Raw genomic sequence first — 27,964 nt, 5'->3', positions numbered from 1 at the left:
CGCTTGCTTCTTTCCCGTCACTCTCTCAAATACGCCTTAAAACCAAGAGTAAACAGCAGGATTGTGGCATAGGATTCATGTTACCAGAGTCGCCATCGAACGGATCTAGAGACTGTCAAGTTGGCGGAATTTTAGAGGGACGGTCACTGTCAGGGTTCACCGGGAAGCTCGCTGGAACACAATATACGGGTTCTGTGGTACTGACCCAGGCGCACGTCAGCGCGAGCTGTGCTGCTAACCGCTAGCTAGCTGGCTATGATTGACTGTTACTAGATCATCCAGTCGCGTTAGTTGCCGGTTCTGAAGTACGCTGCACTAATAGCCTAGCCTAACTATATAAAATCAGTCTGTACGAAGGGTTTAATGTAGCGAACTATTTCTGAATTCGCATGTTAGTAGTAGGGGGCAGCCACTGAGCGAAGTGTAGTTGAGCTACAACGCTAACTAGCTTCAGTGCAGTTAGCTAACCCTGCGATGTACTACTGGACAAGACTTAATTCAGCACCAGGAAGTCCGAGTCCGTCTAAACGTCTGCTGAAAATAACGATTTTAGATAACGGTGTAACATGCTCCTCCTTAATTTGTTCTTCGTAACAGCAACGAACTTGGCGAGTCTAATTGTTTTTGATGGCTAGCCATCTTGGCTACCTTGTAACCATGTCATAAGAAATGCATAGCTAGAAAGCAGCTGCCAAGCAAGAAGCAACCTACAACGTCGCCATAACTAAGATTTGGCACTGGGTGTAATTAATGAACCGTACTGGTTAATGTAAAATTAAGTATCTCAGCAAGTGGCTCGCTAACAAATGCATTTTGATGCATTGAAGTCACCTAGCTAGCTATCTTCGTTTATATCTTTCGCTATAAACCTGGTGATCTGTAGCGAATGATCTGCGCACGTTGCTCCCCGCATGATATAACATACACCAACAGTTCTCTTTATAAACCATTGGCTCCGGAATAAAAAATGTCAGACAACCAGGGCAACTTGAATAACAACGTACCATTGAATAACAATGGCGGGGCGAACCGAATACGCAATCCAAATCTTAACCAGAATCCACTCATCAATGTGCGGGATCGACTTTTTCACGCCCTCTTTTTTAAGATGGCAGTTACCTATGCCAGACTGTTTCCGCCGTCCTTTCGAAGGATTTTCGAGTTCTTCGTACTTTTGAAGGTACGTATTTTTAATGTTTACTTAGAATCGTTCTAATGTGTCGTTTGCTGTTGTTGAGATGTGGAATAAGATATATTGGCGTTTATGTCATTAAGGATATAATGGATTTGAGACCTATAAATAAGGCACTGGAAAATAGTTGTTTAGGAGGTGTCTTGAAATATTGTAACATTGCTTTCTGGCTTCATGGCACAACCTTGTTGAAAATGTTCAGTTGTGCTGTCTGTGTGTCAGTTTTACTGTGTCTAATGCAACAACCCCAACCAATCTGGGGTTCTGACTGGATATTGCCTCTCTTACGATTCAGTAAGATAAGTAAGTGAAAGTCATTTGACAGCCTCGTACAGACATATTCGCCTGCACCCTGTTTACCCAAAGCAATCTATGATTATGAGTAGTAAAATTAGAGGGAAGTTGAGCACAGAACAGATTAAATGTCTGCTCAGATGTTGACACTATAATATTGTGCTTATAACGTAATACTGACATCACGTTTATTTGCATGTGGACTATAGCACAACCATAAAGAGTCTGGCACAAATGGTGCTTGAAGACTTGTGTGATAAGATGTAAATAATGAGAAGCGTAACTCTTTAATGGACTCTGTATTTTCCTAGTTATAAGGGGAAGGCTGTCTTCATGCAATGGCTTGATGACCTGTTGACCTGAAGAGCATCTTCAGGGCACCCATCTTATCCCCCTTAACCAGATCTTGATTACTCAATAGCCTAATTAGTAGATATGCTTAAACAATTGGAAGCGATTATAAAGACCAATTGTTAGGACAGTCTCAGGGGTAAACGTTGTCAGAATATGGATACTTTGTGATTTATTTTTATTTATTTATTTATTTTACTGTAGGTAAACATTTATTGATATAAGTGGGACATCTTGCCTATCACTGACATGCCTTTTATTTTCTTGCCTGTGTGTGTGTGCATGCGCACGTGTTCCTGCTGTCTGGATTACCCCCAACCCCCCATTGGTAGGCCCTGTTTGTGCTCTTCATTCTGGCCTACATCCACATCGCCTTCTCTCGCTCGCCTATCAACTGCCTGGAGCACGTCCGGGAGAAATGGCCACGCGACGGCATCCTGCGCGTGGAGATCCAACGCAACTCCAGCCGTGCACCCATCTTCCTGCAGTTCTACGAGGCTGAGGGCTTCCAGGGGCTTGTCAGGGAGCCGGACACTGGCCCAGCCCCCGCCCGTCAAGATGAGGAGGAGGAAGAGGAGATGACCATGGACATGTTCGACAACAGCTCCGTGCGGGTGAGTGTCCAGGAATGCAGGCGTATGGCTGCTTGCTGTAAAATGATGCTGAAGCAGCCAGTTTTAAAATTGCAAGGTTCCTTCCATCCCATTCCTCCCTCTGTCTTTCTTGTTCACCGGCACAGTTCGAGCTGGACATCGAGCCGCGACTGAAGCCGTCGCTGGGTGCTGGTGTCCCAGCTCCAGGAAACAATGACTCGCAGGACCTATCCTTCAGCCAGGCGCCCTCTAAAGGTACGCAGCTGCTGAAGGAGACTGTCTCCGAGATTGAGATGCTAACCCAAGCAGGTAAAGTTCCACACGTCCACCGCTCTCCCACGCCCCCGGCCACACAGACAGCCAGCTCCACTCCTGCTCTTCCTGTATGACCTCATGACCTCACTCGCCTGCCTCTCTCCTGCCCCCCATCCGCTCGTGCCTGCGATGCCCCCATCTGTTGGTGCATTGGATCTTTCTGCCTACCCTATTTTCTTGCTTCCTCGCTTTTTCCCCCAGAGCCGTCACGCAGGTCAGTGCCAGGAGGCCTTGAGGCATGTAGCTAATGTAATATGACCAGAATAAGGGATTGAGGGTTCCTAACAGCATCAGCCATCGGTTCCACAACTGCAGAGCTCCTGGATTCTAATTAGATTTTTAAACCCAGAGTTAACCCTCAGCTCTTTCAACCTTGAAGCTTCACTGAAGATTTTATTTACTTCTATTCACTATTAAATCATCTTCCATTTAATGTCCTATAAGCAATGTTCAGTGTAGATGTCTTAGTCACACTTTGACTGTGTAGGTGGTTTTGAAACGAATGATGGAGTGGCATTCTGCCTTCCTCACAGGCTTCGTCAGCATTGGAACAAAGAGCCTTTCTGTTAACTGTGCGTGTGTGTGTGGGAGAGAGACGGGGTGGTGGTGGTGGTGCTCTCTAGCAGTTCACAGGGCTTCTGCTTGCTGACGAAGCTGCAGCTATCTCCTGCTGATTGTGCCTGAGCTCAGGCCTTTACTCCACTCAGTGAAGCATATGATTCTCTGTGTTTCTGCATAAATTTGACCTGAAATGGGATCAGATTGTTATCTAACCCCTAAAGTTAGGTAATAGGAATCAAATTAAACAAAAGATGCAAAAAGATTAAATTTTTTATATTTATTTAATGAGCAAAATGATCCAACAAGTATCTTTAATATAAAAAGTATGTGAACCCTTGCATTCAGTAACTGCTGTGACCCCCTTGAGCATAACATCAACCAAATGTTTCTGGGAACTAGTGATCAATGGGTCGGAGTAACTTTGGCCGAGTCCTCCTTACAAAACTGCGTCAGCTCGGGAATGTTGGTGGGCTTCCTTGTGTGAACTGCCCTTTACACAACAATTCTATTGGGTTGAGCCCTGGACTTTGACTTGCAATTCCAAAATGTTAAATTTCTTCTCCTTTATCAATTTCTTTATAGACTTGTACTTAGGGTCATTGTCTTGCTGCATGATCCACTTGTGGTTAAATTTCAGTACACAGACAGATACTCTGACATTCTGCTGGAACATTTGCTGGCACAATTCAGAATTCTTAGATCCATAAATAATGGCAAATCGACCTGGACCAAAGCAGACAGCAAAGCAGTTTCAAACCATTATACAGCCACCCCCATGCCTAACTGCTGGGGTGAGGGTCTTGGGTTGGAATGTGGTGGTTGGTTTTCAGCAAACATAACACTTTTCAGTTAAACCAAAAATCCTGTCGCTGATTAATCTATCCACAGAATATTCTTCCAGTAAGCCTCTAGCTTATCCATCTAGTCTTGAGAACTTTAGACTGGCAACAGAGTTATGGAAAGTAGTAGCCTCCTCCTTGTTATCCTACCAAATGTTCTTGTTCAGTGTTTGCCTGATGGTGGAATCATCACCATTGAGATTTGTAGGTCCTTAGTTGTTACCCTGGGGTTCTTTGTGACTTTCAGTACTATTATTCGCCACACCCTTGGAGCGATTTTTGCTGGACGACCACTCCTTGGGTGAGTAACAGTGGTGCTGAACTTCCTCCATTTATATTTCATCTCAGTGGTGTCACAGTGGACTGGTAAAGGTTCTTTTTTGGGTTTTATGAGTTTATTGAAACGACCGGGCCTGATAAACTAGCACTTCATTGCGATACTCTTGATTGAAACACCCCACTTTAATTACCCCTTTAAATGAACTACTAGAGATTCACATAAGCTTTACAGCAGAGATATTTTTAAATGTTGCATATTTATGCTTAATAAATACATTTTAAAACTAATGTTTTTGTATCTGTCTAGCTTTAGGGATTAGGTGAAGATCTGATAACATTTCAGGTAAAATTTATGCAGAAATACAAAAAATAGTGAAGGCTGCACACTTACTAGGGGCACTGTATATGTTGTGGTTTTGACTAATGTGAACATTAATACAACTTAAAGACGAGTCTTAATGTTCCTTCATAATGCTTAAAATAGGCCACCAAGCCTTAGGTCTGTGAGGCAGAAATAGATAAGGGCTGACTGGATAATCCATATTACCTGTACGATTCGGTCAGATGTCTCACAGCACAGTTGCTCCTGTTTACTGTTCTTATAATCACATGCTGCCAGCTCATTACGTGCTGAACGGTGTTGGAGCATGGGGTGGTGTGACAGGCCTGTATGTTTCCATGCGCAGTGTGGCCTCAGGAGGAGTACATAGTGGAGTATTCTCTGGAGTACGGCTTCCTCCGCCTATCCCAAACCACACGGCAGCGCCTCAACATTCCTGTCATGGTGGTCACCCTGGGTGAGTGGCACCAGTCTGCCAGAGCCCTGGATGCCCACAGAGGCTCGAGAAGGCTTGAATGAAGGCCAGCTGTCTCTGTTTGTTTGTTTGTTTGTTTGTTTGTTTGTTTGTTTGTTTGTTTATTTTGACTGAGAGCAACTATTTGCTTTTATGTGCTTTGATAAATATTTAACATGACAAGATCTGAATATTTATGACTAATGGCAGAGTACTTAAAAGGTTGTAAATAACAACTTGAGCATTGGTTTTACAAGGTTATGGCATTAATTTGGTGACGCCATTTTCAACTGTTTGCAGACCCAATGAAGGACCAGTGCTTTGGAGACGGCTTCAGCCGCTTCCTGCTGGATGAGTTCCTTGGCTATGATGACATCCTGATGTCCAGTGTTAAAGCTTTAGCAGAAAATGAGGAAAATAAAGGTAAATATAGTTTCAAGCAGAAACCTGCAGGGTTCAAGCCCAGTTCTGGCAAAAAAAAGTCCAAAAGCTCTATGACCCTTATACATGCCCCAGCCCCCCCCCCAAGTCCGCCAGGCTTCTTAGACTGATACGACAAGCCACAAAATCAATGCATTAACAAATGAATTAACGCCATTTGTGTTCTTGGGTTCAAAACCAAAATAGCTTTGTGGTTTTATAGACTGGTTCTATAGACCAAGAAATCAGAATCTGCAAGAAGTTTGTCTCTAGGTCCCAAATGTCGGGTTAGTGGCCTCAACACATTTTGCTTTGCGGTAGTGCTCCCTTCAGGCCATTCAAGCTAAAGATTAGTGGGAGGGAATACTATGTAATGACCACTTTTCATGTGTTATGGTTTGGTGTGCACAAATCATTTTAAGGCGTATACATATAAACATGGTTAACCATGGACTTGAATAACAGTAATTGTATTAATATATTGATTGTGTGTTTAGGGTTCCTGAGGAACGTGGTTTCAGGAGAACACTACCGTTTTGTTAGTATGTGGATGGCACGTACCTCATATCTGGCTGCTTTTGTAATCATGGTGATATTTGTGAGTATCTTACTTTGTTTAACTGACTGACCTTGTCATATGCAGTAACAGAAGGTGTAATACTGGTGCTATGACTGATGTGTGTTGGTCAGTGCAGTCATGTCATATGCTGGTGGCTCTGAAAATGCTGCAGTGGGCCTAATTTGCCTCAGCTAAAGTAAACTACAATACCATGCAGAGGATATTTAAAAGGTCAACTGAAATGACAAAAGGCAAAAATAAATGTGTACCAAAACGTATCATTTGGTGTGTTGTAATCTTAGTTCATCAAATTAGCCAAGAAAGAGTAAAACCTCCTAACATTCTACCTCCTAACTGAATATACTCTGCCCTTAAGGCAAATTAATACTTTTTTTTTTTTTGTTGTTGTATTTTTAAAAATCCTGTACTAATTGATTTATTGGTAACTGAATATTGGTTTCTTTCATCTGCCACAGACCCTGTCTGTGTCTATGCTGCTCCGGTACTCCCACCACCAGATCTTTGTCTTCATAGGTAAGCTGCTGGAAGAGAGTCCACCCTGAACCCACCAGCATTGTGTGCATGCAGCAAACTCCCTTTACCATGAGCATGGGCCCTTTGCTGTTTAATACAGTCACTCTTCTGTCCCTTGTTCCTTCTTTGGGTGTGCAGTGGACCTTCTGCAGATGCTTGAGATGAACATGACCATCGCCTTCCCTGCGGCCCCTCTCCTCACTGTGATCCTGGCCCTCGTGGGTAGGTAGAGCTACCGGAGAGTGCTCCAGGCCAGAACACCCACATAGCCTGCACAGCCAGCCGCAAGCAGCATGCTGCGTTTACAGTGTCACTGTGCTGTGCCATGTGGCCTAAATATTGTCATATTTCATAGAACCACAATTTGTATTAAACAGTCAAAAGGAACTTCACCCAACACGCAAGATATTGATTCTGTATATTGACATTGCCTTGCATTTGCAAAACACTGAGATTTGTGGTCTAGTTATCTATCCTTAAAGTTTTGTTTGTTTGTATTTTATTATTATTATTTTAGGCCATCATAAAAAAAAGCCTAGATGTAAATGCTGAAACCTGGCAGAGTTCTAAGATTTCTCCTTCATTCACATCTACAGGAATGGAAGCCATCATGTCTGAGTTTTTCAATGACACAACCACAGCGTTCTACATCATCCTCATTGTGTGGCTAGCAGACCAGTATGATGCTATCTGCTGCCACACGAACACGAGCAAACGCCATTGGCTGAGGTATGCCAGCAGGCTTGCTCCACCCTTCGCCCTTTCAGTTATATAAAGCACAGCATTGCTGAACCACTGGTCTGCATAGCTGCAATAACATGCCTGGATGAAACTCACTGGTTCAAGCTCCTAAGCTTGGTTATGATGCTTATTCTCCCTCTCTCTCTCACACACACATTGAAATCACGTTAAACTTTCAAAAATAATAACAAACATATCAGTCCACATTGAGCCAAGTACATACACAACCAAGCACCCCCATACATAAAAAGAATGCCTTATGTTTGAGCTTCCTTTTTCTTGTTTCCCGAGGGAACTTGTAGAGCGGATATCAGTGTTTCATCACAGCTAAATCACGTTTGGTCAGGCACTGAAGCAAGATGGCAACAGTATAGGGCAGTGGAGGTGTAGTGAGAAACCCACTTTTCCCAGCACTCCTGAGGAGATTCTGTCCAGCTGCAGGGCTTGCACCACCTGGCCCCTGGTGTTCAAACCTCTCTCCAGTCCACAAGCTCCTTATTTATGCCTCAGAGCTGCAGCGCAGAGTGACTCATCTTTTCACATTACAGCTAACATTTATATATTATAGTATATATGTAGTGTATGTGTGTTTTATATTCAAGATCAAAGTTGGAAATAATCGTTTGCTAAGCTCTCTGCAACTTGTTTAAACTGCCTGTAGCAACTCAATTAAAAAGTAAAAGTTTGAGTGCTCTTGCAGCCGTTCGCTCTGAAGTATAGTGCTTCCTCTGGCGCAAACATTATCTGCCACTTTGTAAAACCGTGAGCTTTAAAAGGTCATTTCAGGGAGCTGTGTCTGTCTCCCCCTCCCAGGTTCTTCTATCTGTACCATTTTGCGTTTTACGCCTACCACTATCGCTTTAATGGACAGTACAGCAGCCTGGCCCTCGTCACATCCTGGCTCTTCATTCAGGTGAGGTTGTTTTGGTCAAAGTTTGGGGGGAGGGTGTCTGGTTCCAACTTTAGATAGGAATTCTGTTCAGCATTCTTTATACAATGAATAGTTACAATTTTGGAATTAAGGTTTGTTTTCTATAAACAGAAATGACCACCCAATGGGAGGGAAATGCTTTAAGGTGCGTGACCTGCCTCCTGCCCCCTCCGCTCACTGCAATGTGTTCTTGTCTGTCCCCAGCACTCCATGATCTACTTCTTTCATCACTACGAGCTGCCAGCCATCCTGCAGCAGATCCGCATCCAGGAGATGCTGCTCCAGAACCAGCAGGCGGGCCAGGACAACCTGAACAACAACACGAGTGTGGTAGGCCCCGCCCCCAACGGCCAGGATCGGCCACCCGCTCCGAATCCGCCCCAGGTTGAGGCGGCCAATGGCATCCCCACCCCCCGGCCGCCCGTAGCTGCGGGAATGCCCGCGGAGCAGGACTGGATGGCAGAAACGGCAGCCATCCTTACGGAGGCCATCATCACAGAGGCCTTGTCAGCCACGCACCTGGACGGTGAGACACCAGGGCCGCCCTTGGAGGTGCAAGCCCCAAACCCGGCCGGAGATGAACGCGAGGGGCGCGGTGCCACGGCCCTGCTGGAGGTGAAAGCACAGGGCTGCTCTCAGGGCCTGGGCCCCCCCGGGGGAGATGGAGGAGAGGGTGATGAGCCAGGGACAAGCACACTCCTCACGGACTGCAGAGGAGCAGAGGCAGGCGGTGCGTGTGTGCGGCAGGGGGCCACAGACTGGGACACCCTCAGGGCGGGTGAAAGTGCCCCAGACTCCGCCCCTTCCTGAACCAAGAGTTAATTTGCCCCTCCCCCGACCTACAATTTCACCTCCTGTTCCTCCTCAGCTAGCAGCAACAGAGCTTATTCATCCTAAATGCATTCGGCAGCCCTTGAGGAGGAAGAGGAGCAATCTTGGCCAAGGCGTGCAATGTTACCCCATCCCCCAAATGTCTGGCCAATAACTGAGGCTTGATCAGAAGCAAACTTTGCTTTTCTTAGGAACTTGAGATGAAAGTAGATGCTTCTCAAATTATAGTGAAAAGACCCCACATGTGAAGGTGTGACCATATGGAGGGCAATTTTTTTTTTTTTTTTTTTTTTTTTTTTTTTTTGTGTGTTTTCTTTTTTAATGATTAATTGATGATTTGGTTTCTTGAAACACTGGGTGTGTTTGTATATGCTGATGTGTTCTACAATATTACTTGTGAGTCTTTCAGAGCTCAGCAGTACAAAGGAATATCAGTCTTGACATAACCAGTTATTTCAAGCCAAACCCTCAATGGCATATGTTTTTGAGGTGACATGCCGTAATTAGGCTCACCCAATATAATGCAGAGCCCAAACAGAAGGCGTTTATTCTCCCTGAAGAAACACCTCTGATTCTGCTTCTTGGAAACATTTAGCCATGTTGCATTTTATGTACATTTAAAGCTTACATGCAGGTGTTGAGTAATCTTGGTCTGTAGAGTTTTCTTTTTCCACTGTGCAGAAAAATTACCTGTTTGGATGGCCTGACTGTTCATTTAAAAAATGATGCCGTTGTTGCTTCAGTTTTACAACCTTCTGAAATGGTTCTACTCCTGGACAGTCCAACCACCTAACTCTGACCTGCAAGACGAGAAACTCTTGGAGGACGTTTTAGTTTCCTTGGTACTTCCTCTCTATTGAGGGACAGTTTTGTGAAGGCTAGTGGGTAGTTTTCGGCCTTCATTTGTAGGTCGAATTTTTACTTGAGGGCATTTTGAAATGGTTGCCTTAAGCTACTCTAAACTGGAAGGTGGTGATGGTATCTTGTATCGATAGCCTTATCAGACGGAACTTTGTCCTTGTACTGCTAACTAATATTTCTTGCTCTTTGCTTAGTTCACAGGAAATAATAGCATCATAAATGCAAACCTAAAATAGACATCTTTTTCCCTACAATTTACATTATGGAGAATATTCTTTATTAATCTACCAAATAGTAATTGTTATGGTATGTGGGAGTATACTGTATATTTAAGGTTTTTTAAAAAGCAGTGAAACCTTCTCAGGTACTCCCATGGCAACTATAGCACATACCCAGACCAAGCAATTCATGTCTTACAATAGAGCAAGTTGTCACAGAGGAGTCGTCATGTGTCCGTCATTCAAAATTTATGCAGTCTCATTGTCAATACCAGTTAGAAATTGACATTACCAGATGTCACAGAAAGGTAGTCTGATGTGCATTTACCAATAGATCGTAATTGGTGAGCATGGAGAGCCATGCATGTCTTACAGCTCACCTTCAGCTAAAACCAAGCAAGCTGAAATGGCCCCTGTCCTTACAGCTTTAGTTCATTAGTGCAGTCATCTTGAGTTTACAACTCTCATGCCATGACATCAAAATGAGACCACAGCATAAATTAGTCAAACTCCACTCTTAGGCTGTGATAAAACTGGAAGAAAGTGCATAATTTAATTTCTTGTCAGGGTTTCATTTAAAGGCTATGCAACACAAAGACTAGGTAAGCGCCAGCGACTCTGAGAGGATGATCTCGTTCAGAAAGTGCAATATCTTAAGTTTGGGACTTTTCGGTGTGAACGCCCCCTATTGGGCTTTTATGATCACTTCTCGTTATTTTATTCTGTGCCTATTTGATGTTCTGTGTCAGACTGCAGGGTGATGAGATGCTGTCCATTCTGTTAGGTGAAGAAAATGCACAGTTCTATACTGAAACAGATTTCCTCTTTCATTCAGATGTATTTAACAGTAAAAACAAAATTCTCAAACAAGCAGATGTATTTTCCACTCTGAATGGTTACTTGTCTTTTTGTTTTGTTTTTTGCACCAGGTATGAATGCCTTTTCAAATTAGAGCAGTACAATAATACTATACATGGTGTATAAAGCAAGAGAAGATATTTTAGAAGTTATAAAACAGCTGAACTGGTCTATGGTGCAACACTGTCCAATTTAATTTGGCTTCAACAGTCACTGGGAAATGGAGAGCACTAATTCAATACAAGCCATCAATTAATGTTTCTTTCAAACTGTAGTCTTCTCTTGTTCTTGTTGTTGTTTCCATAGCATTTAATGTGATAGTTTTACCTTTTAAGTGGGAAAATTGCCATTATGCAAGTTTTAGGCCTTATCCTGAAGTCCTGAGCAGTTTTTGCCTAATATTCTGGAGCTGTATGTAAACTCATCAGCAAAACATCCTAAACCTTGGCATATTATGGTTGTAAACAGCCTGGTATCCTTTTTCTAAAGAGTTCCTTCTTTGAGCATCATGTTTCAGATTGCTAGATCAAGCCCACTGGAAGAGAATTCTCTTGAACCAAATAACTGTGTATAGGGTTAGAACCCAGGATGAATCAAATCCAATATTAAATAAAATGGTCACTTGCCTTTTAAAATAACAGTCACGGGCAGTGACCTAGAAAAATCAACTGTGAATTTCTATTAACATGTGGACCCCTGAGAATGGAAAAAAGACATCATGATTGTTGATGAATTGTTAGTTCTGTCAAAAGAATGAAATGTAAACCATTAAATGGATCCCATTTACAGACCAATTCATGATCACAAAACTGAATTCTGTTATCTAGCCATTCTTACATTACACTTTATTTGTGGAAAAAAAACCCCAATTTGATCCATTTAACAATCCTATACTTCCAGATGGAGAATACTGGGTAACTGAAGAGGATCAACCCAGCAAAGTCTTTGTTTTTGACCTCCTTTGTCACTCTGAGGAATCCAGTGCTCCATATTGTCATTTTGCAGACTCCACCACAATATCAAACAAAAATGAAATTGCATACAAGAGTAAATGGTCCTCTTAGGATATGGAAATCTAATTCTGTGCATATTCTCCAGTGGTGCATACTTTTAGTAGTGTCTTCAGAGGACTGGATCGCTCTAGCCCTCAGGTCTCAAGACAATTGGCCTACATGGCTCAGTTTCGTTGTTGGGGTTCCATACAAGATACAGACGTTTCTGAAACTCTTGTAAAGAGGCCACATAATGTCCCATTACCATTCTCATGAGCAAAAACAGTGCCTGGGGCTCGATGGTGCCATAGCATGAAGACTGCAGAAGGTCCCAGGCATGAGTTAAAGCCTACTGGACAGGGTGGATGTCAACACAGGAAGCCTTCCGTCCTTCATTGCATACGTTTCCTCCACATGTCCACAGCCATGTCGGCACTCCATAAACCGATAGCATCACCTTTTCCCCTCTGAGTCTTTGACAAGGGAACGGCAGATGGTAGCGGTGACTGTGGGTGGAGCTCCCGGGGTGACCAGGGTAACGGCGGCAGCTGCCCGCTCTTTGGCCAGAGCCGTCTGAAGCTGCGCCCGACGAGCGAGCGCCTCCTTTAGTTGTCCGCGGATCTCCTCGATCTTCTCCTGCAGTTCCTCCAATTCCCCATTCTTGGGAAGGGTTGCTAAGCCGGGGAGAGACAACGGGAGCGGTTTCGTGGGCTGTAGGGGGGCCGGCCCGCCGTTCTCACATGAACGTAACAGCTGATTCCCATCAGGGGCGGACCCGGAGCCCGAGCTGGAACTGGAGCCGCCCTGACCCCCTTCTGCCACCACTCGGGCCAGGAGGCGCCGTGTATTGAGGGTCTCCAGGTTGAAGTGAACCCTCTTGTTGTCTTTAGGCTCTTTGGCCGTCTGTTTGCTCTCGTTGTTCCACTTGGCGAAGGATCGTGTTGGAGGAGGTGCTTGAGGTTGTGGGGACTGTGACTTTTGAATATTACAGCTAAGGGCAAGAGAAATGAAAATTAGTTTTGCTATCAGTATTTGATGCCTGTCTTGGCCAGACCTGGTCTGGCGGGCCAGAATTCCCTGCTCATACACACCTACTAAACCTGGTCATTAACTGTTGAGTTGGTTCATGTGTGTTTGAGCATGGAAATCACCAAGCTTGACTGCCACAAGAAGGTTTGAGGCAAGTTGTTTAAAACATAAGGAAAGACACAGATAATCTCAGGTAAATCGAAAGGGAAATATGCATTCTAAAAATAAGCCAGTGCCTTTTCTCCGCATTTGCCCTCTGCCGTTTCACATCCTCGTACGTCATATTTAGAGCTCTGTGGATTTTCTGCAAAACAGTCAATCAGAGAGAAATTAAAGCAATCTTCGCTGTTTTTAATTTTCAGATGATCTAAGAGATTGTAGCAGCTACTCTGAGTACAGATTTGTCCTCATAAGAGCTACTATGCTTTGTTCATGTGATGACCCACTAGATGGCGATCTTGGAAATGATAACCATTATTTTAAAACCTGTTTATCTTATAAATATATATAATTGTCCAACAAAATGAAAAAATCAATATCTGGTGCCTTTTAGAGTAATACCTTACAAGGTACAGCATAACCATGCCTGAAGATATGCTACTCAGTCTCACCTGGCTGGTGTGGAGCCAGTATTTAAATTTCTGCCGTCTGCGAATGTGAGGCAGGACCAGGCGATAAAAGGCGTGTTCTCCTGCTAGAGTGAGTAATGCCCCCGCCACACCCAGACACAGCAGCACAAACAACCCTGAGAAGTGACGAATGCCCATCTGCAATGTCTGGAGAAAAGAGCAGACACATGCATTCAAGCTTTGTTTAATTTCAAAAAGAAATTTAGCTTCCCCTGTTGCTGCAAAAAAAACAAGAATTAAATAGCTGTCCAACTTTTATATCCAGGTCTGAATGAGCTTGCAAACACATGCGTGACATAAGCCAAGGCACAAAAGGCACGAGTTTAAGATTACACACACAGCCAAGCGCGGGCTCAGCTCTCTGCTTCGTTAGAGGGCATGAAACCTAAAATCCATTTGAAAAGTCCCCTTTGAAGTCCATGTATGTGCACGGGTTCTTATCCCAGTTGGTCAGTAGGGGGCACTGTATTCATTTCATTTTGAGGGCTGTTGAGGTCTCACTGGCAACACAGGATTCGTGCAAATAGGAGTCCTGTGTGCTCCCAAGAACTACTTTGACAGTGAAAGAATCCTACTGACTAGAACTAATTAGAATTGCAGAAGAAATAATCTTGGTTAATTGAAATAGAAACTGCAGTCACATCAGTCGATGGGGGGGGGGGGGGGGGGGGGGGGATACAGCTCACCAGAGGTCTAGCATCTTAAAATGGACCAAATAATCTCCAGACCATATAGCATGTCATTTCAGTACTAAATTACAGATGACATCCTAACTATAGCACAAAATAGCCTCCAACAGGTAATTCTGTACAGAATTCAAGAGCGAAATATGTTCTTAAACATCAAAGGCTATTGTAGAAGATTGGTTTTAGAAAATGTTGAAAATATATTTTGAAAATGTTAAATATATCTCAAAGACACAGACTGTTAAAATAGTGTCACATTTGTACCTGCTGGAAATGACTCACAACTTGCACATAAAGAATGTAAGAAGAGTGGTGGAAATCTCCTGCTTGCTGTGTTGTCTTGGGTTCTTTTGACCTAAAAGGGCATCAGGTGAGGACAGTAACAGCAGGAAGTCTGAAGAAGATCACCAACTTCCTTCCCTCTCAAGGGTTCCTAAGAAGTCCGCTCTACTCAAGAGAAAGCCTTTCACATATCACTCAGCACCGCCTGATCAGGATTGGTCGGTACTGCAGTATTCCGAAAAGCCAGTTAGAAAAAATCCTGATCTCTTTGGTGAAGTGGTGTGGTCTTAAGCAGTGAGAGAGGTTCGGGGTCCACTACTTCACTGAGGCTTCCAGCTGAGTTCCCATGCAAAATCAAAGGTTTTTACATAATGTTTGTGCAAAGAATATATATTTACAAATGTACAATAGAGGTTAAGAAGACTCCCCCCAACATTTACAATGTTGTTTACATATGCAACATTCTAAATACAGGTTATAATGTACAGAGATGTCTCACTGCAGGCATTTCCATCTTAGCAGTTAAGTACAGTTTTTTACAGCTAGCTTATAAGCTTGTTTAGCTAATGCCTCATTCACCATGCAAGTATCTTCAGTGTGCTCCACTGACCTCTGCCCACTTCAACAGCCCTTTAAGCAGAATGGCCTGATCTACCAGATTCAGGTAAGTGTACACTTCAAAGTTAAAATCTTGTTTGCACACTTTCCTCCTCTTTGTGTATTTTTGAGAAACACGCTCAGTCATGAAACATATTTAGACATTATAAAATCAGGCAGGACACTCTAGAATGGTCCTCACTTGTGTCAGGTCACATTTAGAAAGCAGGGACGTTTTCATCACCGTTGGCAACCATCAATCCAAGTGAACCAACAAAAATTTGTGCGGTTGCCCTAGGCTGAATTTTTGCACCTCGCCTATTCCACCTCTATATACAACCATTAAGCCAAATCTAGCAAGATAACAAAACTGCTTATCAGACTAATGCAGACGACACCCAGATCTGCTTTGTTCTTTTGCCCAGCGGCTACGGCCCCGTAGGATTGCTCTGTCATTGTGTAGAGCACAGACAATTGAATGTGCAAAAATTTTGTGTAAATGCAGAAAAAACACAGATAATATTTGGACCAAAGAGGAAAAACTTACAGGTCAGTGCTTACATCAACTCCAAATTTGAAATCCAATTTCATAGTATTGGTGTTCAAACAGACTCACATCGTCGCTTAACTGTCTAAGCAAGTATCTAAAACTGCATTGTCCAACCATCAGGCAAGAACTTCCCAAAAGCCCATTAAACAGCTGTGAGTCATTCAGAACGGTGCCACTGCTTGGCTGCAAGTGCAGAGATCTGAGCAAATAAGCCCAACTCAGATCCTTCCATTCAGCTCCGCAACGGCGCGTCTACTTGTGTATGAAATGCTAAATGGCTTTGAACCAAAACATGTGTCCGACGTGCTTGAAGGAAAATGACCCCAGCAGTCCACTTATGTCACCAGGCACTGGCCAGCTAGCTGTGCTCAAAATTACACCCAAACATGGTGGGGATGAATTCATCTGGGAAACAGATGTGCCCCAAATTCAGCCATTTTTACATTCCCAGATAATGCACTGCACTTCTACATCCAATTTTTCATGTACTTTTATTTAAAATGTTTTGTCTGCTTATTTTGCCATGTTTGATGAGTTTTGTTGAATTCTGTAATGAGTTTATCCATGCCTGTTTGAACTACCTGTGTGAAATCAGAGGCATTGTGTACCTTTCCTTACCTTCTCTGTCACGCTTTGTTAACATGGCTCCCAAGATGCTCAGATAACGTTTTGCTGGCAAATACAGTAATTGATCCATTTAAGCTCATAGCTGATGCATGATCTCATCAGTTTGATTCAAAGCAGTGCATGTCTATTACAGTTTGAACAAGCTGCTCGCACACTACAACCCATCTCTCTCATTCCAACTCTGACACTACATCAAGCAGGAAGATTAAAACTGAAATGAGAAATAATCTTTTTCTCTAAGGCCATGGTCAATTTCCCCAGTATTAGTAGAAGCTCACACTAAAGCATACTGTGAAACGTGTTTTTGGAGAGAACGAAGCCTTCAAAACCCCAGTATTCCTCCCGTTGTTTTTGTGGTACAAATGTTCAAAATCTCTTGGTGTCATTCTGTTATGAACATGTCAAAGAATCAGTGAGTTCTCAAAGTGTTTTTTACTCAAGAATCTTCTGAAGGTTTTTTTTAACCTGATCCAAAGCATACCTCTGACAGCCTGGGAGATAATGATACAAGAGAAATGGCTGAGGAAAATCAATATGTCGAAAGAAATGACTCTCCCTGGCCACTAAAGGATAAGGCACATGATGCACAGGTATGAAAGTTGCACTGGAAAAGGTGGGAAAGGAAACATACTCTATTGGCTTTATGTTTAAAAAGGAAATCCTGCTATTATTGAAGGCTGTTTCTAACTTTTTGTTTAAGTTCAAAAGGTAGAACTGCATTATGCTTTCTACTATATTACCAGTTTTTCTTTGAAAAAAAGGCAATTAAACATCAATTAATGTTGCAATAACATAGTCTAGCGGTTCATGACAGAGGGTCTATAGTTTAAATCTGTTCAGAAGAGGGCCATGTTTACAAGTTAACCTGTTAGTCATCCATGAATATGTTACAGGATTTAAGATAATAAATGAGTTCACAACAATAGGATGTCAATACGTGTCACATGGCATTACCGTCTCAAGTAGTCAATGGCAGCTGAATCGAGGCTATAATACTGGAGCAGAGCGAAAACTCTGAAAAGAGTTCAGAGCCCTCGTCCGTTGAGCTACTGCCACCGCTCATTCAGAGGCTGGTGTTAACAATACGGAACAGGTCACAGCAGCATTTGGCTACGCGTCGGAGCCGGACATCCTCACCTCTGTCACCGCAAAGACCCTCTTCCCGCAGGGCACCACCTTGTACCACTTGTCGTGCAGCATGTCCATGTAGCCGTCTGATTTGTAACGGCTGATGAACTCCGATATGTTGGAGCTGAGCGGGGAGTTCTGGGGCAGGCCGATGCCGTAACCTGTCAACAGATCAGCAGTCAAATCAGGCAGTGTGCCGGCGAGCAGGGAGCTCAACACTTTATATTCTAGCCTGGGTGTGGGCAGTAAAGGTGAGTCAATGACATGACGTTGGGGGGCAGAGGGATAGAGAACCACTAGCATGTCCACTGGGGATTTTCCTTGGCACCTTTTTAGAAAGTTTGGCCCAATCAATACAAGGGAGACTACGCTGATATGCAGAGTCTGTGATGCGCACGCGGTCCAATCTGGGGCAAAGCTCAAGTGTTTGTGTAATTAAGCTCACAGGTTTGTGTTATAAAGCTTGTGTGTCTGTTAGAAAATCTCAGTCATCTGTTTACCGTTTTGCTTAGATGCCACTAATGAAAAAACGCAAATGAGATCTGCTGGACAGAGGACAGCTCGAACCTCCAGCCTAAAAACAAAGAGCAGGAGGGGGGAGGGGGGGAGCCAAATATCTGAGAGGCGGAGTATCCAGGGAAACAGGGCGAAGAAAAAGCAAGGCGATATCTGGCCGCATCCATTACAATAATGACATGAAGTGTTCGTCAAAGACTACCCCCCACCAGCCTTGGCTGCTCAGAGTGAGGGATGAGTTATGTTTTGTGCAGGGCTTAAGAGCTCTTATTACTGAGACACCAGCATCCCGGATGGAACACAGGTATGAATCTTATTCAGTCAGCAAGTTGATGCCCTCAGCCTCCCTGGTGTGCAGCTGTCAGTCATGTTGCCTGACAGATGCCCTGCACACTCTAACATCTTTTCTTATCAGACATCAACACACACACACACACACACACACACACACACACTCAGGGCAGTTGTCCCCCTCAACAAAACCAGGCCAACCTGACAAAATGAACAGAATTGGCTCAAATGCGGTAGAGATTACTGCCACAAAGGCAATTAATTATGTACCACCGGACTTTTAAAACCACTACCTCACCCAAGTGTTTGTTACTTTTTGGTAAATGTATTCGTTTTTGTGTGCCCATGTCTAATGTTTAAGGCTTGAAGTGGACATGCAGCTGAATTATAGTATGAACACATGCCCAGAGGTAGGATGGCAGTAATAACGCAGCTCTCTGGGTTGAATAAACAATGTGGCAGAGAGTGAGTCAGCACTGGAGGCTGAAAATCCAGACACGGTTAACGAGAGAGGATCCTTCAGGTAAGGTGCATAATTAACAAAGGGATGAGAGAAGGAGGAACAGGGAGTGGTCTGACTGAGCCAAACCCCAGACAGCCCTCTGTTTGTCTCCAAGAAGCCCATCAGGCCCATAAAATCGAGAAAGCTCAAAGTGGCTGGCCGTACGGTGGAAAAACCATTTTTCCACCCAAGCCTGGTGCTGCTTCGGTTTGTCTCCTCTCCCCCAAAGCAACGCGGTGGAACTGCGCTCCGAGCCTTTAGGCGAGTGCTGTTGTGTGAGTGAGGAAGCAACCCGGGCTCTGCTGCACAGCCTGTTCGTGCCTCCAGAAGTGAACGAGCAAGTCTCAGAAAAGAATCTCTGCCAGAGCTTTTTTTTAAAAAAAAAAAAAAAAAAAAAAAAAAAAAAAACACTACAAAGCTGGTGAGCTGTGAAATATGCTAAGGAGTTTAAAATGTGAAAATATGCAGGGAAGCACCTCCTTTGCCTGCACACACTCTGTCTTCTCCTTCTAAAAATAGGGACGTACAGCTCAACCTCTAAGTAGACTTTGGAGCGCGAGAGGAGGCAGAACCTGTCTCGGGTCCACAGTTGACCCTGTTCCGAGTAACCACTACTGCAGAGATGCCTTCAAACGCTTATGGAAACTGAGCAAGTGCTTTGAGGTCATCCATCATGCCTTGACTTAGTTCAGGAATTCCTTAAATATTACTATGCCCTCACCAAGCTGAAATATGTGCAAAATCTTTGAACTAACAATCACGTATATGGGCTTCTAGTAACAATTGGTCCACAATGGTGCTTTAATATTGTAAAGGGCATCTTTGGAAAAGCTTTGGAAGCCTTCTTCTATTTGTTCTTCTTATTGTTATCATTGTTGTTACTGCTTACAGCGCATTTCAATTCTGTACAAACAGCACTTCAAGCACTTCTGCTCCATGGAGACAAAAGTGCCAGCGAACTGTAAGCCCCTGTCCACTGTACATTTCTGCATATGCTGAGGCGTATGAAAGGCATTTTTTTGTCTTTCAACTCACTTTCAGAGGAAATGAAAGGGGTAGCACGTCAACACTTGTTGAAGTGTTCTCCCCGATAGAGTGCCCTTGAGTGTGTGGTTTGGGGAGAAGCGGCTGTGATGTTGAGACCTCCAACGCATTAACCACCAGTGGAAATAAAGATAAGAACTTGACAGAGTTGCCACTCCTGGGCATACTGTACACCTTAATATGTATGTTTTCTCTCATTTTAAAACCACATGGATGGAATAAATAGTGGTTATTTTATGCTCTGTACTGCTATTTTTCCTTTTGTAACAAACATTTTTTCTCTTTGGAGCATTTGTTGTATAATAGAACACAGAATGATATATTGAAAGGCAGCCCTCTGTGCAGCTATGCTGAATATTACATTGCGGCACTGTGAGAGGGAGCTTGTGCACTGTGAGGAATGCTCCGAGACGAAAGTTCACCCGACCTTCAATAGCGAAGGGTTTGCCGACTGTCAGCAGCTTGCAGTCCGCGTCGATGGACACCTCATAGTCCAGCAGCGCCTTGTCCATGATGAAAGCGTCAAGTTGAGGGGGATCTGTCCTTCACAACACAAAGAGAGAAGGGTTATAGAACTGCATGCAGGCGCCCATGCGATTTTCGCTGCTCGGCCTGTGACTCCCCGCGTGTAGGACATGGAGTCGCCCTCATTTGTCCAGACTCGGATCAAGTGTCAGACTAAACGAGATGTACAAATAACACAACGACGTCTGAGGAGAAGGGGAGCAAACGAGGACAGCCATCTTGTTTCTGACCACTTGCTGAGATAAAGAGAATAGCAAAGTATTAGTTTTGCACCAAGTAAACAGCGTATGTTTGTGAAGTTTTGGATCCAACACTTTATATGACAGTTATGCAAAAAGGACTGACCAAAGGCATTTCCCACAAAATATCATAATTGAAGGCAACAGAGAATTTTACATGGTACAATATTTTGCATAACAACCTATTTGGTTGGGTCAGCTGAAACCACCAGACATGGAAAGAATACATAGATTAATACCAATTTGGCATCCAGCTGGGAATTCTTCAAGAAGCCAGACAGTTTTTATTTTTTGCTTCAATTTTAATCACAAGTACAAGATTTTTACTTAAACTGAAATAAAACTTCTTAAATTTCGTGCTGTAATCCCAAAATCAATACATCAGAATCAATCAATGCATTTATTTTTTAAAAACAAAGATGTATGTCCCACTGTAAACAGAGAGATATGCTGCACCTTCATCTTTTCCTGTGTCTCATACATGCTATATCACTTGGTTTCAAGACGTTGCAAGGAAACCCTTATGTTGACAGTATGAATAGGAAGAAATCTGGTTGCAAACAAGACTTTCCTAGCTATCTATTTTTAATATAAGCCTAGACGAAAAAGCACACCTATGCATGGACACAGACATGGACATGTAGAAATACTCTCTGAATGTCTCTCCATCTCTCTCTGTTTCTCACACGCACACCCCAATTTCTGTATCAATATGACAGACATCACCCCTGAAGCAAACATCTCTCCAAGCAGACAAAGCTGTGTATCACCAGGGATTCCAAGACCTTCTCTACTCATAGAATTAGAAATACCAAGAGGGTACCAAACAATACAGTACGACCCATAAAAGACTATACTACGCATCTGGGAAAAAAATCCTTTATGGAAAGTTTCAACAGAGACACAGAAAAGCCAAGATAGGAATGGCTGGTCTGCTAGAGCCACGACCTCTTACTTGAGTGTTGCGACGCCGTCTGGGGTGGTTGGCTCGTTGAACCTCCTCATGTACTCGTGCATTTCAGGGAAGCTTTTCTTCATGTAGTCCTCTGCACTGCTCTCTCGCACCGTGCCAAAGCGGAAGCCCTGAGACGGGTGATGGAGCTGGGGACACAGGCAGACAGGTGGGGAACAACCCGTCTCTGTCCTGCACCACATGGGCTACCTGATACTCGATGTACACTAATGCTTCATCTGTGTAACGGCTTTAAAAATTCCTAAGACACACATAACATGACTGGCAGGCATTGCAGGCAACCCTAGGAAGTGCCATGCCTGCATTCGTAAAAAAGCTATTTATGTGATGGGTATTTTAGATGTCCTTAAGTAGGGACCATCAAATAAAGTGTTAACCTATTTACTATCAGTTGTCCAGCAAGCCATGCAGCACAGCTGATGTTATTAGGAATTAAATGTCAAATAAAGAACTCACTTTGGCATCGTGAATGCCCGAAAGCTCTTCGAAGGTCTTCTCTCCGACCATAACCGCAGCAAGGTTGGCCGTGTAGCTGGACAACACCAACAGGCAGAAGATGGCCCAGAGGTTCATGAGGAAGCGTCCCGTCCAGCACTTGGGCGTCTTGCTGGAGACGGTGCGGCCGAAGAGGATGGCGTAGCACAGGTTGAGGGCGGACGAGTAGGAGAAGACCTTCATCCGGTTCCGCCCGTGCGGCGTCATGCCGAAGGGGCTCTTCCACTCGTAGAGCGTGAGGAAGAGTGCGGTGGTGTGCAGCGCCACGAAGACGCCCACCCACATGGACCAGTGCAGGGGCCACATGAAGGCGCCGATAGGCGCCGCTGTGTCCTTGCTCCGCACCAGGATGCCCAGGCTGGTGGAGAAGAACGGGCTAGTGAAGTCTATCACCTTGCTGCGTGCCGAGTTGATGCTGAAGCTGGTGACGGCCATGTCGGCAACGCCGCTCAGCAGGTCGCCCACCAGGCCCGTCCAGCGCCCCCCTTTCCATGCGCCGTACTTGCCGTCGCCCACGATATACAGGTCGAACTCGAAATCCATGTCCTCCGCCAGTTTCTCCAGCAGGTCGATGCAGTAGCCGTAGCAGCACCTGCCGTGGTCAGCCGGCAAGATCGTGCCATTCGCCTGTGCTCGTCTGGTGAAGAGACGGTCCAGCGTCTCCGAGCTGTTGGTGCCGGCGTCCAGGCAGTACTGGCCAGCCGGGCAGCTGCCATCCTCATCCACGTCCCGCGTGAACACAAACGGGTGCTCGACCAGCGTGACCACACGCACGCGGCTCCCCGCCACGGGGAGGCCGGAGCGCCAACGGCCGCCTTCGCCACCCTGCCTCCCGTCGCCGCGATGACGGGGGGGTGAGCCCTGCCACACGCCCTGCTCCTCTACATCCAGCCGCCCGCCCTCCCAGCTGCCCACTGTCACCCAGGCGGGCTGGCCCAGGGCGTCACGGCGCAGGCTCCACACGTGCACACGCTGCGTGGTGAGCACGCGCGAGGCGTTGCGCCGCACGCTGACCTGGCCTGTCAGCCCTGTGAATGACGTGTTAGAGAGGAACCTGTGGAGGAGAGAACAGACATCAAGCTGCTCAGCACAGAACAGTGACAAAAATAAACTTCCACTAGGAGGAAGACAAAGCACCAGGGGTCAGGCGTGTTCATAATTCTCCTGCACTTCTCTTGCAAAGCAACCAACTGGTGTCAGTGATGGGATTGGCCTGCGGTTAAGCATGTCTTATCCGTGCCAGCATTTGCGATAAATCCCAAGGCTCCAGACAGGGGACGCCCTGGAAAGGGGTTACCTATCGGGATGACTGACACATCCTGGCTCCCTTCTCACTCCAAACCTCAGGAGTTGCTTTCAACGGGCAGCATATTCGGCTGAGAAACTCCCTCTCCCTTTAGTGAATTTACAGCGGCTCGTCTGTCCGAGCTGAGGCTAGGCTTCACAGCTCCGGTCACTTGAGGGAAGGCGATGCTCCGGCCACGCTCCAACATGGGCTTGGAAATGAACTACAGCCATCAAAGACATGGCTCCTATCCAGGGCTGATGAACAGCTTCATAAAAAGTTACAGGGGAAAAAAATAATTGGAAAATGCAATTTGGCCTGAAACCTTTATGTGATTATTTTAGCTGACAGAGACACCTGACTGCGCCCCATGTGGGTGGCTCTCACCGAGATCATTGCGCTGAGCGACAGTGCATTTATAATGGCTCCTTCTTGTTAGGATGGCAGGTAGAAATAGCTGAAATCCGACCCACTCGCATCCACAGCCAGGGCAGAGAGTCCTAATAGGACTAAATGATTACATGCTAATTACTCCTTGGCTATTTCACAGCGTTAACAGAAATTTAAAGTCACTACTTTGTGTACCACTGCAAAAATTTCTGAGTTATTTTGCACCCTTCAAAATCGATTTGGCGAAATAACAATGCCAAATGAAAGGACAACAGGTCGCGCTAAATGTCGCGATTGGCCTGCTGTCTCCTGGTGAAGCTGCCTGTACTGTAATCTCGTCCATAGGCGATCGGATCAGAAAGCGATTCGGTTTATTGACGATTAAGGTGGCCCAAACACTCCCGCGGGCTATTGATCCACCTGCCCCCCACCCCAGTCGCTCAGCACGCTGCGGTTCAGTCCGGGGCCGGACAGCGCCCTCCGCTCACTTCCGCTGTGCTGCGCTGCCGAACGGTCACAGTTGTGCTCGCGGGGCGAGACAGACAGGAATAGTGGAAAGCTGCAGCGCGCTGATCTGCGCAGGATCCAGGCCTGCCAGGACGGGTTGCTGTGGGCGCTTTCGATAAGAGTGATCCACTCCTCATGGGAAGGCAGCCGGAGAAAACTCATGAATACAGCTTAAAGCTCCACAACACGAATTCCAGCTGGGAGCCTGAGAGCCACCAAACTTTTCAGCAAGCATAAAAATGTAGCCCCGCTCTTGACCTTACATACATAGACCTTTTCTGATCTTACATGTATATATCCTCCAATATATATTATAATACTATATAATCTCACTGGCCTATTAAAAGGGCAGTGAGATGTAAAAATTCAAGGGAGGTCCATCCATATAGTTCAGTTCTCATTAGGCCATTTATTTTCAATACCCCATGAGCCAGACAGTTAATCACAGTTTGTTTAGCAAATCCCATTTGCCAGCATGGCTAAATGCCAGAGGTTTTGCTCCTTTCCTAAAACAACAGGCAACCCACTGGAAATGTAGACTGATTTCCTAATAGGCTACTAGAGATTCTACCTTTTTTTCTCAAGTGCTATTTTTCCTTGCAGGAGTGTTTTGGGGGGTTAAATGAGGCATGCATCAGAACGATGAACTCTGTAAAAACAAGAGATCAATGCATCATTTTTGTGGAAGAATGTCCATCAATCTAACAGTGCATTCGGCAAAGTCAAATAATGGGCCAATTTCTATATAACTTTCAGCCCAACTTCACAGCTGAATGCCTCGCGGGTGTTTTAGGTGTGAACTAGTGCCTGCAGGCAATTTATTTGGTGAATGAGCAGCTTGGCTACACATAAACTTATTTCAGACGATCATGCACTGAAGGGTAAAGACACTCGCCTGGCAATGTACTGCCCAGATGACGGCAGTTCATGTTTGTTGGGCTTGTCGAAGCAGTTGACCATGTTCTGGATGAGGGCCAGGTCTGGTCGCACAGCCGTGGCAGCGGTGACAGCCCGGCCAACCAGCTGTAGCGCGTCGCGGATGTAGAAGTCCAGGGGCTTGTGGTCAACCTCACCATAGGCCAGCAAGCCCAGTGGCAGGCCGATCGAGTGCAGGGCGTCCGGGCTCAATGGGTATCCCATGATCCAGTGTACAGAGGGCAGAGTGAGGCCCAGCTGGTGGGCCCCATGCAGCACAGCAGAAGCACACTGCGGATCCGCCCCGAACAGCAGCATAGAGGCAGGCGGCGCCTGCTCTTGGCCGAAGCGCTCGGCCAGGAAAGCCGACACGTCTGCCGCGCCTGGCGTACTGCCAGAAAGGTCCAAGGCGGCACGAAGGTGCCAGCGAGGGTCCCCGCCTTTGGCCACACCCTCAACCACGCCCCCTGTTTCGCCACCGTGAGGCTCCAGGAGCTGGAGGAGGCCAGCTTCCTCCCAACCCTGGCAGAGCACAGCCATGCCCTCCTCCCAGCCGCTCCGCTGAAGCACGGCCAGCAGCAGCTCGGCCAGCCCTGATGGAGGCACCCGCGTCACCATCTGCAGGTGGAAACGGTTCTGTGGTAGAGACAAAAGCCAGAGTAAGCCACATGACTTAAGCTGCCACTGTCTTCAGTCAGTGGAGAACTAGGCACTGTACTCCTCTCAGCAATGCACTTTTTTCTGCATGGTAAAGTTCTCTCAAGTGGTGTCAGCATGGAAAAATAATACAGCAGTACAGGAAATAAAAGCTCTGTATGAAGTATACTACAGTGTATGGTGAAGTTCAATTAATTTCATTTGATTAATAATTTTCTTCAATGTTCAATTAAAAATCTAAATGTATATCAGCTGCTTTACTTAGCAACAAATTACAGTGCAATTCAGTCCTACCCACAACTTTTATCACACCGTATTAATATTACTTTTACTAAATAAATAAATTCATCAAAACAGTTACATGAATAACCCGTAACTTCCTTCCGATGGTCAGACATACTGTAGTTACAAAGGTGTGGTAAATGTTCTGTTTCCGTGGGGCACACTATTACTACTGATACAAAAGGGCCTAGTTGATTCAATCACCTGTCGGACAGGTGCATTTGGTAGGCCACCAGAAGCAGGCTACAGTGATTGTATGGGGGATTGCTATTCATGGCCTGTCTTGCTAGATTTTCCCAGCAGGGCATAAGCCCACCTGACTTAAGCTGTTTAACCAGAGCTGTTGGGATAAGAACATCTCGATAAAGGAGGGCACAGAGTCTTTGATATCTCTCAACACTTGGATGGTAAAAAACCTTCCAATCGGATTTATACAAATTTGATATTCATGTCCAGATCTCATATCAAGGCCTGGTCAATACCTGGGGGAGCAGCTTAGAAGAGCTATTCAATCAGACACTGTAGGCAGATGTTCTATACAGGGACCGTGTGCCGAACATGAACAGAGCATGCATACACACACAGAGCTTGATATCACCCACGTATGCCTTTTGCCAGTCACATGGTTACATGGTGATTGAACTCTAAACTCAGCACCAGCCATCTGCTCCAGGTCATGCACTGAACACCCTCGTGGTGAGTGGCACGAACAACACACTGTGATGACATTCTTCTGAAACTGCTGCTGCCCAAATTCTTTAACTTTATTTTTCTGCAGCTGTCATACAGACCCACTTGAGGTTCAAGTCTCATTACCGTTACCATTATCAAACACATACAGTTGCTGTACAAAGTTTGTTAGCATGAATGGAAGTTAAAAACTCCCTCTGCATACAGAACTTGCACTGATGCACAGCTGTACTGGGAAATGGACTAAAAGTATTTTTAATACAAATTATTGATTTTCCATCAATTTTTTTTTTTACCAAAAATTGACTGTGATTGCTAAGACAGATATTGCTAACACTCCATAAACTGTCAAGCATCATTACCACTGCGAGCGCACAGCTTATGGAATGATTAATTTGGCATTATGATCGATGTACGTGTCATGTCTCAGTAATGAGACAAATGCACCAAAGGCTGTAGACCGATGTCTGCCTGAATGATGAAACCTCATACTTAATATTTCAACCTCTTATGGATGTTAAGCTCATGCTCTTTGATAATTTGTAGTATAAGTAGAATCAGTAGTTCAAGGATCACTGGGAGAGAGGCGATCAAAAATGAATGTCACTCTGAAGTCAGCAGCCTGTCATATCAATTAGAAGGAGCAGACATGCGGCAGGAGCACCAGGCACCACTTATCCACAGTTTTGATGCAGAGGACAACCTTACTGCACCGACAGTCCTTTACAACCTGTCACACTGAGTGCATTCTGCTTCAAGAAAGTCCTGCAGTGTCTGATTATGCCCAGCTGTGGAATTCTTTGAAATATGATGTTTTGTTCATCGGGAATTTATTGTGTAATATCTTTGTAAATATTACAAATATGCTCAAAATTCCTTATTTAAAAAAAACTTGGATTCATTTACCCTCCATTTTCCCTCCTCAGTGCAGGGGGACCAGGTCAGGGCCATGTAAGAGTGCA

At 44.9% G+C, this 27,964-nt stretch overlaps 2 protein-coding genes across 3 annotated transcripts in view; one reads left to right on the top strand and one right to left on the bottom strand.

Moving 5' to 3' along the window:
• The first annotated feature begins 7 nt into the window (after positions 1–7).
• tmem259 (transmembrane protein 259) lies at positions 8–11,445 on the top strand. 2 transcript variants are annotated; one of them, XM_026996803.2, is made up of 11 exons: positions 8–1,180; positions 2,170–2,451; positions 2,577–2,739; positions 5,111–5,221; positions 5,519–5,641; positions 6,136–6,236; positions 6,674–6,731; positions 6,870–6,953; positions 7,328–7,460; positions 8,286–8,385; positions 8,608–11,445. In XM_026996803.2, exons 1-11 carry the CDS (start codon positions 968–970, stop codon positions 9,211–9,213), a joined length of 1,974 nt encoding a protein of 657 aa, XP_026852604.2. In that variant the 5' UTR covers positions 8–967; the 3' UTR covers positions 9,214–11,445. The 2 variants fall into 2 exon arrangements, with proteins under 2 accessions (XP_026852604.2, XP_026852608.2); XM_026996807.2 differs by having other exon boundaries at positions 9–1,180; positions 2,577–2,685.
• grin3bb (glutamate receptor, ionotropic, N-methyl-D-aspartate 3Bb) overlaps positions 9,506–27,964 on the bottom strand; it is a 38,495-nt gene continuing 20,036 nt past the window's right edge. Inside the window, exons 2-9 of the mRNA XM_026996795.2 lie at positions 25,354–26,009; positions 22,238–23,330; positions 21,764–21,909; positions 20,472–20,587; positions 17,701–17,852; positions 13,804–13,968; positions 13,429–13,496; positions 9,506–13,154 (exon numbers count right to left, since the gene is read on the bottom strand). Of these exons, the coding sequence (XP_026852596.2) occupies positions 12,617–13,154; positions 13,429–13,496; positions 13,804–13,968; positions 17,701–17,852; positions 20,472–20,587; positions 21,764–21,909; positions 22,238–23,330; positions 25,354–26,009 (2,934 nt within the window). The 3' untranslated portion in view covers positions 9,506–12,616. The remainder of the gene's footprint in view (positions 13,155–13,428; positions 13,497–13,803; positions 13,969–17,700; positions 17,853–20,471; positions 20,588–21,763; positions 21,910–22,237; positions 23,331–25,353; positions 26,010–27,964) is intronic.

Source organism: Electrophorus electricus, chromosome 26 (genome assembly GCF_013358815.1).
Source record: "Electrophorus electricus isolate fEleEle1 chromosome 26, fEleEle1.pri, whole genome shotgun sequence".
Lineage (NCBI taxonomy): Eukaryota > Metazoa > Chordata > Actinopteri > Gymnotiformes > Gymnotidae > Electrophorus > Electrophorus electricus.
Note: the sequence above shows the minus strand (reverse complement) of the source record. Positions and strands in the feature narration are given on the sequence as shown.

Coding starts and splice junctions, on each gene's coding strand:
- tmem259 (XM_026996803.2), top strand. CDS start 968: ATGTCAGACAACCAGGGCAACTTGAATAACAACGTACCATTGAATAAC. Junction 7,461..8,285: donor AGCAAACGCCATTGGCTGAG/GTATGCCAGCAG, acceptor TCCCCCTCCCAG/GTTCTTCTATCTGTACCATT. Junction 8,386..8,607: donor CATCCTGGCTCTTCATTCAG/GTGAGGTTGTTT, acceptor GTCTGTCCCCAG/CACTCCATGATCTACTTCTT.